Raw genomic sequence first — 16,151 nt, forward strand, 5'->3', positions numbered from 1 at the left:
TTATGGGCACTTTGGGTCTTCTAGACTTTTAGAAATGTATGTACATGTATCATGGGAGTATTCTATAAATAGTTTTTCCTCACCTGAACAGACATGATCAAGCATAATTTCTGGCACACCTCAAAATCACCATTCATTTTGTGTTGGAAATTATATCCTAAGACTAATTTGCCTTAAGGCTAAATTCATTAGCTACAATATAATTTTTTTTATAATTATTATTAATATTATTATTATTTTACATACAACCCGAATTCTGGAAATGTTGGGACGTTTTTTAAAATTTGAATAAAATGAAAACTAAAAGACTTTCAAATCACATGAGCCAATTTTTTATTCACAATAGAACATAGATAACATAAATGTTTAAATTGTGAAATTTTACAATTTTATGCACAAAATTAGCTTATTTCAAATTTGATGCATGCTACAGGTCTCAAAATAGTTGTGACGGGGGCATGTTTACCATGGTGTAGCATCTCCTCTTCTTTTCAAAACAGTTTGAAGACGTCTGGGCATCGAGGTTATGAGTTTCTGGAGTTTGGTGTTGGAATTTGGTGCCATTCTTGCCTGATATAGGTTTCCAGCTGCTAAAGAGTTTGTGGTCGTCTTTGACGTGTTTTTCATTTAATGATGTGCCAAATGTTCTCTATATGTGAAAGATCTGGACTGAAGACAGGCCAATTCAGTACCCGGACTCTTCTACTATGAAGCCATGCATTTGTAATAGCTGCAGTATGTGGTTTTGCATTGTCTTGCTGAAATACACAAGGCCTTCCCTGAAATAGACGTCATCTGGAGGGGAGCATATGTTGCTCTAAAACCTTTATATACATTTCAGCATTCATAGTGCCTTCCAAAACATGCAAGCTGCCCATACCATACGCACTTATGCACCCCCATACCATCAGAGATGCTGGCTTTTGAACTGAACGCTTATAACACGCTGGAAGGTCTCACTTCTCTTTAGCCTGGAGGACGCGGCGTCCGTGATTTCAACAAGAATGTCAAATTTGGACTCGTCTGACCATAGAACACTTTTCCACTTTGAAACAGTACATTTTAAATGAGCCTTGGCTCACAGAACACGACGGCGCTTCTGGACCATGTTCATATATGGGTTACTTTTTGCATGATAAGAGCTTTAGATGGCATCTGCAGATGGCACGGAGGATTGTGTTTACCGACAGTGGTTTCTGGAAGTATTCCTGGGCCCATTTACTAATGTCAATGACAGAATCTTGCCGATGAGTGATGCAGTGTCGTCTGAGGGCCCGAAGACCACGGGCATCCAACAAAGGTCTTCGGCCTTGTCCCTTACGCACAGAGATTTCTCCAGTTTCTCTGAATCTTTTGATGATGTTATGCACTGTAGATGATGAGATATAGCTAATTATGTTCCAGACCTGATGTTAATTAGCTTAATTAGTTGATAGATGTTCTCCCAGTTGAATCTTTTCAAAATTTCTTGCTTTTTCAGCCCTTTGTTGCTCCTGTGCCAACTTTTTTGAGACCTGTAGTAGGCATCAAATTTGAAATGAGCTCATTTAGTGAATAAGTGTGTACATTTCTCAGTTTACACATTTATGTTATGTTATTTATGTTCTATTGTGAATAAAATATTGGCTCATGTGATTTGAAAGTCTTTTAGTTTTCATTTTGTTCAAATTTAAAAAAACGTCCCAACATTTCTGGAATTCGGGTTGTATTATGTTCAGAAGTGATATTTCTCCTGATTTTATTTTGCTTTCCACACACATCACATGTCTCATTAATCATCTCTTCACTGATACGGTTATCTCCTTGGTAACCAGGTAGACTATTTTTTGGAAAAATGTTACCAGGGGATAAATGGTCAGTTGTGATGGGAATGATGCCACAACTGAAAGACAGTTGTGCAAACATTAAAATGGAATCATTAGGATGCAGCATAAAAATTGTAAAAAAAAAAAAAAAAAAAAAAAACTATTCAAGCAGCTGACTTATAATAGACCCATGAATGCACTCACGTTTAGAGGAAGGCCTTCTTCAGGATGCCATATTAATAATTTTTGATGGTTTTTCATATTTTAACATAAAAAGTCTGAGTTTGGGACATCGGTAAAATAATAAAATCTAAGTATGAAAGGTCAATGAAAAAAATGTCAAATGAATAATGAATCGATGCTAAACAGTTTTAAAGATGTGGTACAAGTGTACACCTGCTGGTTAATGCAAATAACTTATCAGCAATCACAGCATGCAGGCTTTTTAAAAGTTTCAATGTTTGTTCAAACCCAATCACAGATCAGGGAAGAAATGTGATCTAAGTGAATTTGACTGTGGAATGATTGTTGGTCACTGCTGGAGTGGATTCAGTATCCCAGAAACTGCTGACCTGATTTTTGTGCACAACAGTTTTTCACACAAAAATGCTGTAAAATATACCTGAATGTGCAGCTGTGTAATGCTATCATATGGGAACCATAAAAACTGCTGTTCTAGAGATCCTACCCAGAATTAGAAGGTACCTAATAAAGAGGCCACTGAGTATGAAAAAAGCCTCATTAAAATGGGTTGTTTAATTGACTTTACAGTTCAGTTGTCAAAAATTACTGTGCAAAACACTGCTTGAAATGAAGTAGGCATATGTTGAAAATTATGCCTATTTGAAATGTAGATTTTTTTCCACAGTGCGTTGCTTAAAGGCATAGGTCACCCAAAAATGAAAATTCTGTCATTGTTTACTCCTCCTCATGCTATTTCAAAACCTTTATGTATTTTTTTCCCTTAAAAAGGACCATTTATGAAGACTGTGCAAGTCAGTGTTCGACTGGTACATTCAAGCTTCCAAAAGGACACAAAACTACCATTAAAATTGTATAAAAGCATAATTAAAATAGTCCATACAAGTATAATCCAAAGGCTCTGTTAGCACTGTGGGATGTATAGCAGCAAGTGAGGAGGCACCTGTGGAGTTTCCTCTCTCTGTGTGAGAGTGGCAGAGCTCCTGCCGGAGATGCTCTATGTGCTGACTCTGTTGTAAACATCTCTTCTCCAGCGTCTCTTTCTCCTGGGCCAGAATTTGAGTCTGCTCCCTCAGCTCCTTTACAAGTGCTTGCTGCAACTCTAGCGTACTGCGCAACACTTCACTGGCCTCTGCACCACACAGCACACAGGGCAGGGCAAAACACAGCACAGCCACACACAGAATAAAAACCACAGCACAGAAAAGCAAATATATTACACACAAATATGAAAAGAGAATTTTTTAACAGTATATGACAAAACAGAAAACAGAACACAGCAACAGCACCACATAACACACCACCAACAAGAGCACAAAATGCAAAGACAGGACAGCAGAGATGCATTTAAAAAAAACAGCAGGACACAAACAAATGAAAATGTGACAGAAGAGAAATGAAGGAGAAGCCAAGATTATGTAAAGGTTTGACATGAAGGTAATTTCCTAAGCAGACTGATTTTCTTTTTAAGATGGACTATATTAATTCCTTTTGATGTAAAACAGTACGTGTTTATGACCATCTGTTTAGTCCTAATACACATTTATGAGTCTGGCGCTGTATAGTCTGTTGAGATTCCTCAATATATTCATTCTATTAGTCTGTCTGATCTTAATGTCAGCCTTATCACATTACCACAGATTAAAATACATACTCTGTCTGATCCTATATTTTCATGAAAATAAGCAGCATAATAACTTATAGAACTACCGTTAATGAGACCTAGTTCATTAGTTTCTTTTATATAGTTTTTGTGCTCTTGTCTTTACCTAGAATTGTCCTGACAATCTAGTAAAATCTGGTGGGATGTGTCTGGTTCTAAGCTGTAAAATAGCCGGTAATACATTTAATTGTTTATTGAACATCTAAATGAAGCAATAAGCCACTCCGGGCCATGCATTACAATTAATTTACCATGACTAAGGAGATTTTAGCTCCAAAATTATTAATTGGAAAGGCAAAAAAGCTGGAAAGGTCACAGAGTAGAGTTCATGCCCCCTCACCTGGACTGATGCCTCTCTCTTTCCCTCTCACTGGACTCTCCTTCATCCGTGAGGTCTTCCTTTTTGAAGTATTCACTGATCTGTGAGACTGAGCGCTCCAGTCATCATTTAGCTCTGACAAGAACAATATGAAAAAACATTTATAAAATGAGGAGGTGAGTGAGGTAGTAGCAAATGATAAATTGATTGGGCAAATAAATGAGCAATTGTACAACAGAATTAGAGTGTTAATTTAAGCCTGGAATACACTACACGACTTTTAAAATCTGAACAGATTTTTAAAACACTAGGCATCATACACTTACGGGACTTTGTAAATAGTGACAAAGGAAAACTGGGCATCATACACTACGCGACTGAAGATCATACACAACCAGACTTTAAAGTTGTTCCGATCACAACAAATTCACGCAGAAACGTGCGCCTTGTTGCTAGGAGACGCATGACAAATGAAAACATACGTGTTCTAAAATCGGCTGAAAATATCAAACATGTTTGATATCCTCCGACTGGATAGAATCAAAGTCTGAAGCTAAAAAATCTGAGTCTGTGACCATCATATACACGATTTTCTGTGGAATCTGTCAGCTGTAATCTGCAGACTGGCTCCGACTTTCCTCAACTAGCGTCAACTTGTTCAGACTGTAAAATCAGGGGAAAATTGGGGCAAAAATTGTGGTGTATTCCAGGCTTTAAGTGATTGAGTAAATGAGTTGTTAATGATAGTAGTACATCATCTAAATAAAAAAAAAAAAACACTTTATATACCGTTTGGTGAAATTTTTTAATTGTTTTTGAAAAAAGTATCTTGTTCTCACCAAGACTGCATTCATTTGATCAAAAACACAGTAAAAACAGTAACATTGTGAAATATTATTACAATTTAAAATAACTGTTTTCTATTTTAATATATTTTAAAATGTAATTTATTCCTGTTATAGCACATTAGTTTTCAGCAGACATTAGTGCTGAAAATTGTGCTGCTTAATTCTTTGATGAATAGAAGCTTCAATTGAACGGCATTTATTTGAAATATTTTTAACAATAATAAAATGTCTTTACATTGACTAGCTCATCCTTGATGAACAATAGCATTAATTTCTTTCAAAAAAACTTTTGAATTGTAGTGTACATTTTTATTTTTGTGTCAGGAAATGCTTATGCATATTCCATATTCAAATATTTATTGAACACAGATATAATGAATGTCTCTTTAATAAGCTCAAAGCAGTCTTAGACAACTCCTTTCATGAAGACAGTGTGCTTCAATTATTTTCAGTGATGTATTATTTGGCAACATCTATAAACCTTCCAGTACTCCAGTTTACTTCAACATCTCCTTAATAGTATACCATTAATCTTTCACATCCATTTGTCTGCCAAAAAACACATGGCTGGCAACCAACCTCATAAGCCGGGTTTCCATACAAAGTTGCAAAATTAACTTCGGAAAGTTTGCACAAAATTGGAATGTCACATAAAACATTTCCATCCAATGAGTCAAAGAGAACAAAATCTCTTTGTCACTCAGCTAGCTTAGCTTACCTTATCCCAGACCACTACTCCATTATTTAAGAAATTCATTCAAACATGAAAAAAAAAAAAACACACTCATGCAGCTCTAAACCCCTGTTTATTTCATTCAGCACAAAAGGAGAAATTTGAAAAAAATGTACAGGTTATTTTATGCATGCAATTTTTAATTAATGGGGTTTAATGCTGGTTTAAAGGATGGATCTTCAGAAAGGATACAAAAGCACCCTAAATTATCACAATAACAGCAGTCCATTTATGTCTTCTGAAGTCTTACTTGTCAACTCTGTGTGACTGTCGTTATTCACTAAAAAATTACTCTAGCTGTCCTTGGCACATTCATTAGAGAAGTTGTGATAATCAGTCTGCAATTTAATCTAAATGAATAGTTTTGTTGTGTTTTCAATAATTTGCTTGATCTGGTTCACAAAACTGATGTGAACTGAAACTGAAAGGATTCATTCACAAATCATGCTGATACAGCCATGAAAAAATGACATTCTTTTGCAGTGACACAAGTCATAACGACATGAGGGGACTTGAGTAAATGACAACTAAATATTTTTATTTCTTCACTAAAAAGTGACCCTATCCTGTACATTATTAAGATCTTACTGAAGGTGGGAATTATAAGACAGTCTGCAGTAAATACTATATTACATCATGTCAAACATTCTTTCTGAAGACATTTTGCTTGACTCTCACAAGGCTTAAAATTGGAGCTGAAAAGCCCACATTGTGACTCCTAGTGGAGCTGTATCATCCTTGCTTCTAATCTAGATTTAATTCTCCTTGATCTATCTGTGTCTACGGTCTCTAACATTACAAACACAGACAAGATTTTGTCTGCCCTTCTGACATCTCAGCCTTAGATCATACCTCAAGGTCATCCTCACCTCCTCCTCCAGCAAAGTTCTTCCTTCACTGGAAGTCTCTGTTGCTGTTAAAGGCGACACAGCCGTTCTCTGCTGGTGCATTAAAAGCTTGGCAGTTGTCCACTGATCACTTTGCAGCAACTACCCAGACCTGCTGTTTCATGCTCTATTTCAGAGGGTAAATCCATCCTGCAATCCTCTTCCACTAGGCTAAACTAACGCTGGTCTGCTTGAACTCTTGAGTGCAACTAAACACTGCTAATTCCAATAATATTAGTATTATACTGTTAGTAATTTCATATAAAAGCCACGATATATGAAAAAACAGTGTATTGCAACACACAAATATATTGGGTATTGAATACAATGTATTGTAAAATAATGAAAAGTAACATTAAAGGAATAGTTCACCTGCAGTTGGTCCCCACTGACTTACATAGTGTTTTTTTCCATACTATGGAAGTCAACTGAAGGTGAACTATCCCTTTAACTCCCACAAGTCATGCCATTCCTTCTTTTTCTGATAATGAAAAAAAAAAATATTCGGAAATGTAAAAAAAAAGGCTTGAACTCATCCACATAATGGCAGTGAAGAGCAAACGGCTTTAAATCTCATACTACTACGCTACTTGTGCCATATATTCCAAGTGTTCTGGAGGTGTACGATAGGGTTTGAAGAAAAACAAAAATTACATGTACACTGTGTAACATATGTGGTTTGTGTAGTGTTTTTACTAATCTTGATAAAACAGTGTACCTGTGTGCTTTTCCTTAGCAATCCAGAGTAAACTGTGGCACTAATACAGTCTCATGAATGCAATGTCGTGCACAGCAGACCAATGGCCAAGGTCAGGATTTTCTTTAAATAATAAATTACATTTCAGTTTGAAAAATATGACACGAGTCACATGGGATCATTCTGTGATCACATTTGAAGCTTTTGCTATTTACTGCCATTACACGGACATTTTTTTTTTTTTTTTTTTATCTCTCTCTCTTCAAAAAAGAAGCGCACGGCATTAGAATAACACCAGGGTGAGTAAATAACTACTTATTTTTGAATAAAAAATAACTACTTATTTAGTAAACTATGCCTTTAAGTATGCAAACAGTGGACATTTTGTTGTCCCATAATGCCACAGGACAAGAAGAGCCATCAGATTTGTAAATTTTAAATTTTAAATTCAGGCAGCTTCTGAGCGTTATCGGCACCACAAAACGTGTTCCACGTCGTTCAAATAAATTCCACTTGTTTAAAAACACTTGATTTTTGAGTAAATTATTTTTAGTATTAGAACATCATAGGTCAAAGCACGGAATAATCAAATGCCAGCATGACACATGTAGCATTGTGTATTCTTTTTTCAGCCAAAAGCAAGAGTTCCATTAAGTGGTTTACAAAAAAATAATAATTGTCTGCTTAAACAAGACAAATATTGGCATATCTTGCATTTGGCAGTGTAATGCACAGTTGATGTCTTTCAAGGCTAATAATCATGTTGCCAACACAGCACACAGCATACACTGTATAAATTAAATTTTTTTAAATAACTAAAAGCAATTTCAAAACTCTACTGTCACCACTATGTTAACAATAAAAAGAAACAAAATTACTGCAGTGGAGGAAGAGGAGAAGCAGGGAATATATCAAGACAAATGTTAAGGTAATTCCAGTCTCTGTCCTCATAGTCATTATGGTTATAGCCTCATCTCTCTCATATCTCATTGCTGACAACAATAAGTTTGTGAGAGGAGCTGAATGAGAAGACGTTTGTTAAACTGGCAGAGGCTTTATTCTGTATTTTTTTTTCTCTTCAGGAAACTTCAATGAGCCTCTCACAAATGTATCACACAGTAACTACTTCATTTGTCTCCAGTCTGTTGAAAGCCGTGCCTGAATAAATTTGGCATCAATTAGGTGTTCACATTGTCCTTAATTTGCTCTCTGTCAAAATGAAACAGAAATGATGCTTTTCTTTCAAAGCCTTGAGGATTCCTAAAAAGGGGGCACGTTTCACACTGACCGATAAAAAGATTTAGAAATTAGCACAGGTGACACTGCGCATGTGGAGTTCAGCTTTTGTGATGGATAATGTATGGCAGACAGGGGAAGTACCTGGAGATGCCATGCTCCCACGAGAGCCCGATCTTGGTTGTCGTAGCGATGATGGCTGCTATGGAGACAGAGGGAAGTTAACTGATTAAAGGGTTCTTACTGCAGAATATCAAAGACCACAGACTGAAACAGACTGAAGGCAGACTGCATTACTAAGTATATCTAATAGTGAAAAGTGCACTGTGCTTGCTCATTAGAGGCAGTTCATCTCTACTAATGAGCAATTTTCCTCATTAAGAGATGAGATTACAGATCCTCTGGTAAAGGTCTCAAAGCCCCTACAGGAATGGTAGCATTCAGATCTGACAACACAGAGTTATGAGACAGCAAGGGGCTGGTCAGTGTGCATGTGCGTACGTGTGTCTGCATATTAACCGAGCACAGGTTCACATGGCCTAATTGGGGGGTGTGTGTGTGAATGTATAGATTAGCTGTCATATCACTACGAGAGAACCACATACTGAATAGTGAATCAGAATGGTTATGATAGTCTTTCTTGTCAGAAATAGCTGAGCTTATTAATAAACTCTCTCTCATGTTCCCACCCAGTCTAAACACCTTCCCACTGTCTCTTTCTTCTTGTCTGATTTTCATTCACATTCCTTCACTGATAACAACCTTTGTGTCCTTTAACCTCAGCCTTTCATGCCAGTGTCATTTTTCCCCTGTCTTTAGAGAATTTGTTGAGCCCTGGGGCAGAATGACCTTTAGTCCAGAGTCAGACCAATCCACAACATAATTGACGTTCCTACAGCAGCGTTAAAAAATTAGCTTTGAACCCTGAATTAACTTAATCAATATAATGACTCCAGGTTCTCATTACAGTTGATGTGAAGAGAGAGGTTCTCTTACCGTTTTAGCTGCTTCTTCTTGAACCACAATTTCCTCTGAAATACAAAAGTTTATTAATTATAGCCATCAAGCTGCAAAATTACCAGGGCTCTCAAAGTCAATAAAAGATGTCATGAGAGTAAGATGTGAGATGTGAAACATTAATATTTAAAACTGAACATGCACTGTCCACTGTTCAAAGGTTTGAGGTCAGCAAGATTTTTATTAGGATATAGAAATGAATACTTTAATTCAGCAAAGATGTATTTAATTGATCAAATGTGACAGTACGCTTTTGAATAAATATTATTTTTTTAACTTTCTATTCGTCAAAGGACTCCTGAAAAAATGAATATGGATTCATCGCGGCATCAGATCAGCATTTTAGACTGATTTCTTAAGTATCATGTGACACTGAAGACTGAAGTAATGGGTGCTAAAAATTCAGCTTTTCCATCACAGGGATAAATTACATTTTAAAATGTATTAAAAGAGAAAGCAGAATATCAATAACTTCAATATTTCACTTCAATATGCTTTGTTGAGCATAAAAGACTTTAAATATACAGGTGCTGGTCATATAATTAGAATATCATCAAAAAGTTGATTTATTTCACTAATTCCATTCAAAAAGTGAAACTTGTATATTATATTCATTCATTACACACAGACTGATATATTTCAAATGTTTATTTCTTTTAATTTTGATGATTAGAGCTTACAGCTCATGAAAGTCAAAAATCAGTATCTCAAAATATTAGAATATTTACATTTGAGTTTGAATAAATGACCATCCCTACAGTATAAATTCTGGGTATCTCTTGTTCTTTGAAACCACAATAATGGGGAAGACTGCTGACTTGGCAATGATCCAGAAGACGAACATTGACACCCTCCACAAAGAGGGTAAGTCACAGAAGGTCATTACTGAAAGGTGTGGCTGTTTACAGAGTGCTGTATCAAAGCATATTAAATGCAAAGTTGACTGGAAGGAAGAATTTGGGTAGGAAAAGGTGCACAAGCAACAGGGATGACCGCAAGCTTGAGAATACAGTCAAGCAAAGCCGATTCAAACACTTGGGAGAGCTTCACAAGGAGAGAACTGAAGCTGGAGTCAGTGCATCAAGAGTCACCACGCTCAGACATCTTCAGGAAAAGGGCTACCAAGCCACTTCTGAACCAGAGACAACGTCAGAAGCATCTTAACTGGGCTGTGGAGAAAAAGAACTGGACTGTTGCTCAGTGGTCCAAAGTCCTCTTTTCAGATGAAAGTAAATTTTACATTTCATTTGGAAATCAAGGTCCCAGAGTCTGAAGGAAGAGTGGAGAGGTACAGAATCCATGTTGCTTGAAGTCCAGTGTTAAGTTTCCAGTCTGTGATGATTTGCGCTGCCATGTCATCTGCTGGTGTTGGTTCACTGTGTTTTCTGAAGTCCACAGTCAACGCAGCCATCTACCAGGAAATTTTAGAGCACTTCATGCTTCCTTCTGTTGACAAGCTTTATGGAGATGCTGATTTCATTTTCCAGCAGGACTTGGCACCTGCCCACACTGCCAAAGGTACCAAAAGCTGGTTCAATGACCATAGTGTTACTGTGCTTGATTGGCCAGCAAACTCGCCTGACCTGAACCCCATAGAGAATCTGTGGGGTATTGTCAAGAGGAAGATGAGAGACACCAGACCCAACAATGCAGATGAGCTGAAGGCCACTATCAGAGCAACCTGGGCTCTCATAACACCTGAGCAGTGCCACAGACTGATCGACTCCATGCCACGCCGCATTGCTGCAGTAATTCAGGCAAAAGGAGCCCCAACTAAGTATTGAGTGCTGTACATGCTCATACTTTTCATTTTCATACTTTTCAGTTGGCCAAGATTTCTAAAAATCCTTTCTTTGTATTGGTCTTAAGTAATATTCTAATATTTTGAGATACTGATTTTTGATTTTCATGAGCTGTAAGCTCTAATCATCAAAATTAAAAGAAATAAACATTTGAAATATATCAGTCTGTGTGTAATGAATGAATATAATATACAAGTTTCACTTTTTGAATGGAATTAGTGAAATAAATACACTTTTTGATGATATTCTAATTATATGACCAGCACCTGTAAGTCTATTTTAACAGTCTTTGTTACTTCTAACCTTCAGTCTGTAGGGGAGATACAACATCAAATGCAGAGTCTTCAGTCTCTTCATCAACGTCTGAATTGGTCTCGCCCTGACAGAGAATTTCATTCAGCCAGTCAACACACACATATATATAATATATTATAATGAGCATAAATGCAGGGTAGGGGGTGGTTAAATGGCACAAGATACCAGAAAACTATTGAATCTGTTTTTAATTATTTATTTCTTTATGGTCTTTATGATCTCTCAGACTAGGTTTAAAATTTAGAGCAGGATTTGAATGAATCAGAAGCTCCACCTCATGGTGAATATTAGTAAATGCATCAAAGCACTCCACACACAGACACAACCAAACAAACACAAACACACGACTGTACCTTCCTGTGTTTTAATGGCATGGCGTAAACAACATTTATGTCATCAGCTCTGCTCTGTCTCTCAAGGGACTGATATATATGATCTTCATCTCTCTCCACCTCATCACTGTCATCACCTTCATCATCATCATCATGTCCTGGGGAAGGCACAGGGGGTCTTCCTGTCACTGAATCTGGCCAGGTGTCTCTAAGGTGAGAGAGCAAATACATTATTTTATTTTACTGCAGTAACTTTTTTTGGTTAAAATTGATCCGAAATCAATATTTGATCAAGTACATGACCAGCCAGTGTTCAAAACTATCACCTTACTTTAGCCCGATTCACAACGGTTAGCTTATAATAATGTTTTCTAATTTGAGTGGTACGGGTAGGTTTTCGTGGAAATTCAAGCATGGCACTGCGTCATTACGTCACGTCTGTAAACATAAAGAAGTTGTCCCGGCTACTAGGCTCTCGCATGTGAGGATCCTACAGGTGGCGGATCGTTTATAGTCTTTTCTCACAGCAGCTGGAATAATTAAATGAATCATTTTGATGGCGGATTGTAATCCAGAAATGATAATGTGTTTATGAAACATGTGAATGAAATTAAATTATATTTCAGTTTTAAATGTGCTTCTGATTACAGATAGCCTGAGTTTACACAAGATTTGTATTTTAAAGAAAACCAGTTCGAAGGGAGCATAGTTTGCTTTTTGGGTTAAAAGAATTTCTTAATATGAAAATCGAATGGTAAAACAATTAGATTAAACTGTACAGAAATTAAAATCTACACGCTAATACACACTATACTCATAGTGACGCAATGCTGATGTTGTTAATTTGAGAATAAAGTATAACAATAATAATAATTTGCACGGTTTGATGTGATATGAACTAACTGATAGTTAGATTAAATCACCAAGGGTAGTGCGATTTATTGTAATGCTTTTTTCCTCAGTTGGTCAGAACAAACGTGGCAGACTTGTTACTTGTTCAGATGGCAATATCCGGTGAAACTTCTTATTTGGGTCATATATTCCAAGACGTAGACTAATCTGTGATTGCGAAGTACAGTAAATATCCACACCGGTGCAGTGACTGACAGCTACATATAATCCTCAAAACATTAGATTCATCCGCGCTGGAGCTGTGCCAGAGTACAACCCCACGCAAGCAACTGCAATTCCAGGTTTTCAAACATAGATGGCGACAAAGAGGCAAAACTTATGGACTGCAGCTTTAAATTGCATAAAATGTGATGACCAGTTAATGCTGTTTAAACCACTATCTATAACACATCCTATCATGGAGAGGCAATCAGACTAAGACTAAATGTGTAAGTAAACTACTTTGCCTCCTGCTGAACCAACAATGCCTATACACTTACATGCAATGCAACCTGCTGTGTTACCCTGATTAGAAGTCATTCTGGTGTAATAATAAAGATTGTGCTTTCAGACTCACTTAAAGGATTAGTTCGTGTCATTATAATGTTCTCTCCTCCATGAAAAACAAAAGGATTACAGGAAATGATAATAAAGAAGTATCATAAAAGTGGTCCATATGACTTATTCACTATATTTCAAGTCATCTGAAGTCATATAATAGTTTTGTGTGACAGGCAGACCAACATTTAACTGATCGGTTCATTGAAAAGATCTCACTATTTATCTCATAAACTCATGAACCCGCCAAGGTGAGAATAACGAGTGAATAACTTAAATATTGGTCTGTTCTTCACAAGCTATCGTATGCCTTCAGAAGATTTGCAATACAGAACACAAGTCACAAGTCTTTTACAACATCTTTATGTTGCTTTTTCGCCATTTCTGAGTCTTTATTCATTTTCATACATTGAAAATTTTAGAAAGAAATCTTTTGTGTTTCATTGAAGAAAGTAAGTCATGTGGGTTTAGAATGACTTGAGGGTCGGTATTACAAATTTTACATTAATATCATTCTGATCACAACATATAATCATTGCTGTTAATCATGTTCACCATGAACATTCAATCAAATTTAATATGGCCCACCCACAAAATAAAAAGGTTAGGAATCTCTTGTCAAGGTCAATGAAACAATGCACTATAATACCTGGCATAAAGTGCTGTGGCAGCATACGGCTCAAAGCCAGTTTGGCTGTCTGCACGTGAACAATCACTCTCAGAGTAAGATCTTTGGCGTGGAGGAGGAATGGCAACAGTACGGCCCATCAGGGAGGAAGTTAATATGGCAGCTGCCAAGGCAGACCTGTGACAGTTATCAGAGAGATTACAAGGTTTACAGATAAATAAAAAGTGTAAAGATATTGGAACAATAATCCTGAAACAGCTATGTTGTAAGTGTTGTATAAAAACATTATGGCAAATGATGAGTGAGATTCTCAAGATCACAAATGCATTGAGAGATGATGGAGGAGTACAAAAGTGATATGAATGGATAGGGATATGGTATGCGAGTATACCTGGGTCTCTCTGGAGAGGGGTTGGGGCTTCGTGGAGGAGGAGTGCGGGGAACAGCAGGTCTGGGGGCAATGGTGGCAGCAGGGATCAAGCCATGAGCTATATTCCGCTAAACAACCACAACAACACACAGGATTACATTTACGACACAACTAAATCACAGGATACACACACGGTAAAGCAATCCAGTGCCACTGCTAAGAAATTAAATACTGAGGTCTGAATTAATGTGTCTTTTTATGGGTTGCTTAGTAACACAGGCTTTTAGCAGCTAAATTAGTTCACCACAATATGTAACTAATATTGTTATATTTACGCGATAAAAGACTTACAAATTCTTTCTTCTCTCTTCTTCTGAAGCTGAAGTTGAATTTGGATGACATGGTCCTCAGCAAACTTCCTCGTTTTGGTGAGAGATTTGACATTAGGATTTATGAAAACCGCGGTCAGGACTGCTCATTTCGAAACTATCGTGTGTCAAAGCTATGTTTCAAGAGAGAAACCGACATAGTTTATAGGTTATTTTTTTTAATAAAAAGACATTATTTGTCATCGAAATCTTATTAGCTTCAACTCAACTTCACGTAACTAGACGCTTTCCATGAAAACCCTTGAAATATAACAACTCCTTCTATTGGTTCGCTTGTGCAGCTCAACCAATCAGCGTTGCGGTTTAATCCTCTTAGCAACGGCGTCGCGCCACATCTGAGTGCGGCAGTTCTCCAGTAGAGGGACGTCTCGTCCACTCAAAAAGTCACGTACACGTGGAAAACAAGGTGCTTGAGAAAATAAAGGAGGATGTGTCATTGCATTGTTGATTTTCTGTTTTCTGTGGGTCATTTTATGTCGTTTTCAGTAAAAAAAAAAAAAAAAAAAGTGTACTGAGACTAGCAGGCTTTGTGACATTGTTAAGATTCTCAAAGTAGCCTAATCAAAATGAAAGCCTGCTTGAAAACATGGTCGTTCACCTTCATGTTGAGCAGTTTTAAACAGCCTAGTGTTAAACAGAGTTATGTTGATGTAGTTGTAATTTATGAACCAGTTTGATCCAAAAAATATTTGACGACTTCACATTTAACCCCTCAAATATACAGTTATCTATGGGGCCCTTGGATGTCATTTTCACCAAAAACACTAAACGTACCAAAACCACTACACTGATTTGGTGTGGCAGATGTCCCTCACTGACTGATCCAATCATAACAGATTAAATATGCTTGTGAAATACACAATACCTAATATTCTAGCTCTAAAATGTAGGCTGCACCATTCATTACTAAAGCAGAATACTATCGGCTATGTTATGTTATAATATTGTAAAATGCTACAAGTGATCGAAATGAATCACAAACAGGGCACACCTTTTTTCAAGAACTGTGCCCCACATTTCCACATTTCTTTTTACTCATATTTTACTATTACTCCCTATTATATTATTACTGCTGTTTCTATTATTATTTATCTTGCAATAGTAAAGTGAAAATAGTAAAGAGGTCAGCATCACATCTAGTAGAGGTTTAACAGTTATTAATCCTATTGTGTACCAACTGTGGAGTAAGCCCTGCTGGAGTGAAACCTTCTATACTTAGTGTCTAATCTTCAAATGACATAGTATTGATACAAATACATTCACAATGCTGTGAAACATATCCATTATTATTACAAATATATAGGCCTATATATACAGTATATATTTGATGGACTAGTATTTATTTCAATAATATGTATCAGCTTCTAACATTTGCAAGTGGGTTAAATGTGTGCACCCTGTGCTTTTACAAGACTGCTGAAGAAGAGAAAGTGGGTGAGTCATACTAGAAATCACTCTGG

At 36.7% G+C, this 16,151-nt stretch overlaps 1 protein-coding gene across 3 annotated transcripts in view; it reads right to left on the minus strand.

Moving 5' to 3' along the window:
* The window catches only part of cep89 (centrosomal protein 89), a 73,548-nt gene extending 58,616 nt beyond the window's left edge, over positions 1–14,932 (minus strand). For 2 of the 3 annotated variants that reach the window (XR_009272263.1, XM_058783351.1), the window contains exons 1-9: positions 14,654–14,932; positions 14,324–14,430; positions 13,954–14,109; positions 11,877–12,063; positions 11,512–11,587; positions 9,386–9,420; positions 8,534–8,591; positions 4,010–4,123; positions 2,950–3,138 (exon numbers count right to left, since the gene is read on the minus strand). Coding sequence is in view for 2 of the 3 variants with exons in the window: in XM_058783351.1 (XP_058639334.1) it covers positions 2,950–3,138; positions 4,010–4,123; positions 8,534–8,591; positions 9,386–9,420; positions 11,512–11,587; positions 11,877–12,063; positions 13,954–14,109; positions 14,324–14,430; positions 14,654–14,746 (1,015 nt within the window). In the remaining variant the exon portion in view is untranslated. The remainder of the gene's footprint in view (positions 1–2,949; positions 3,139–4,009; positions 4,124–8,533; positions 8,592–9,385; positions 9,421–11,511; positions 11,588–11,876; positions 12,064–13,953; positions 14,110–14,323; positions 14,431–14,653) is intronic. The other variant, XM_058783352.1, reaches the window with a different exon arrangement.
* Between the last annotated feature and the right edge of the window lie 1,219 nt (positions 14,933–16,151).

The sequence above is a fragment of the Onychostoma macrolepis genome, chromosome 07 (assembly GCF_012432095.1).
Source record: "Onychostoma macrolepis isolate SWU-2019 chromosome 07, ASM1243209v1, whole genome shotgun sequence".
NCBI lineage: Eukaryota > Metazoa > Chordata > Actinopteri > Cypriniformes > Cyprinidae > Onychostoma > Onychostoma macrolepis.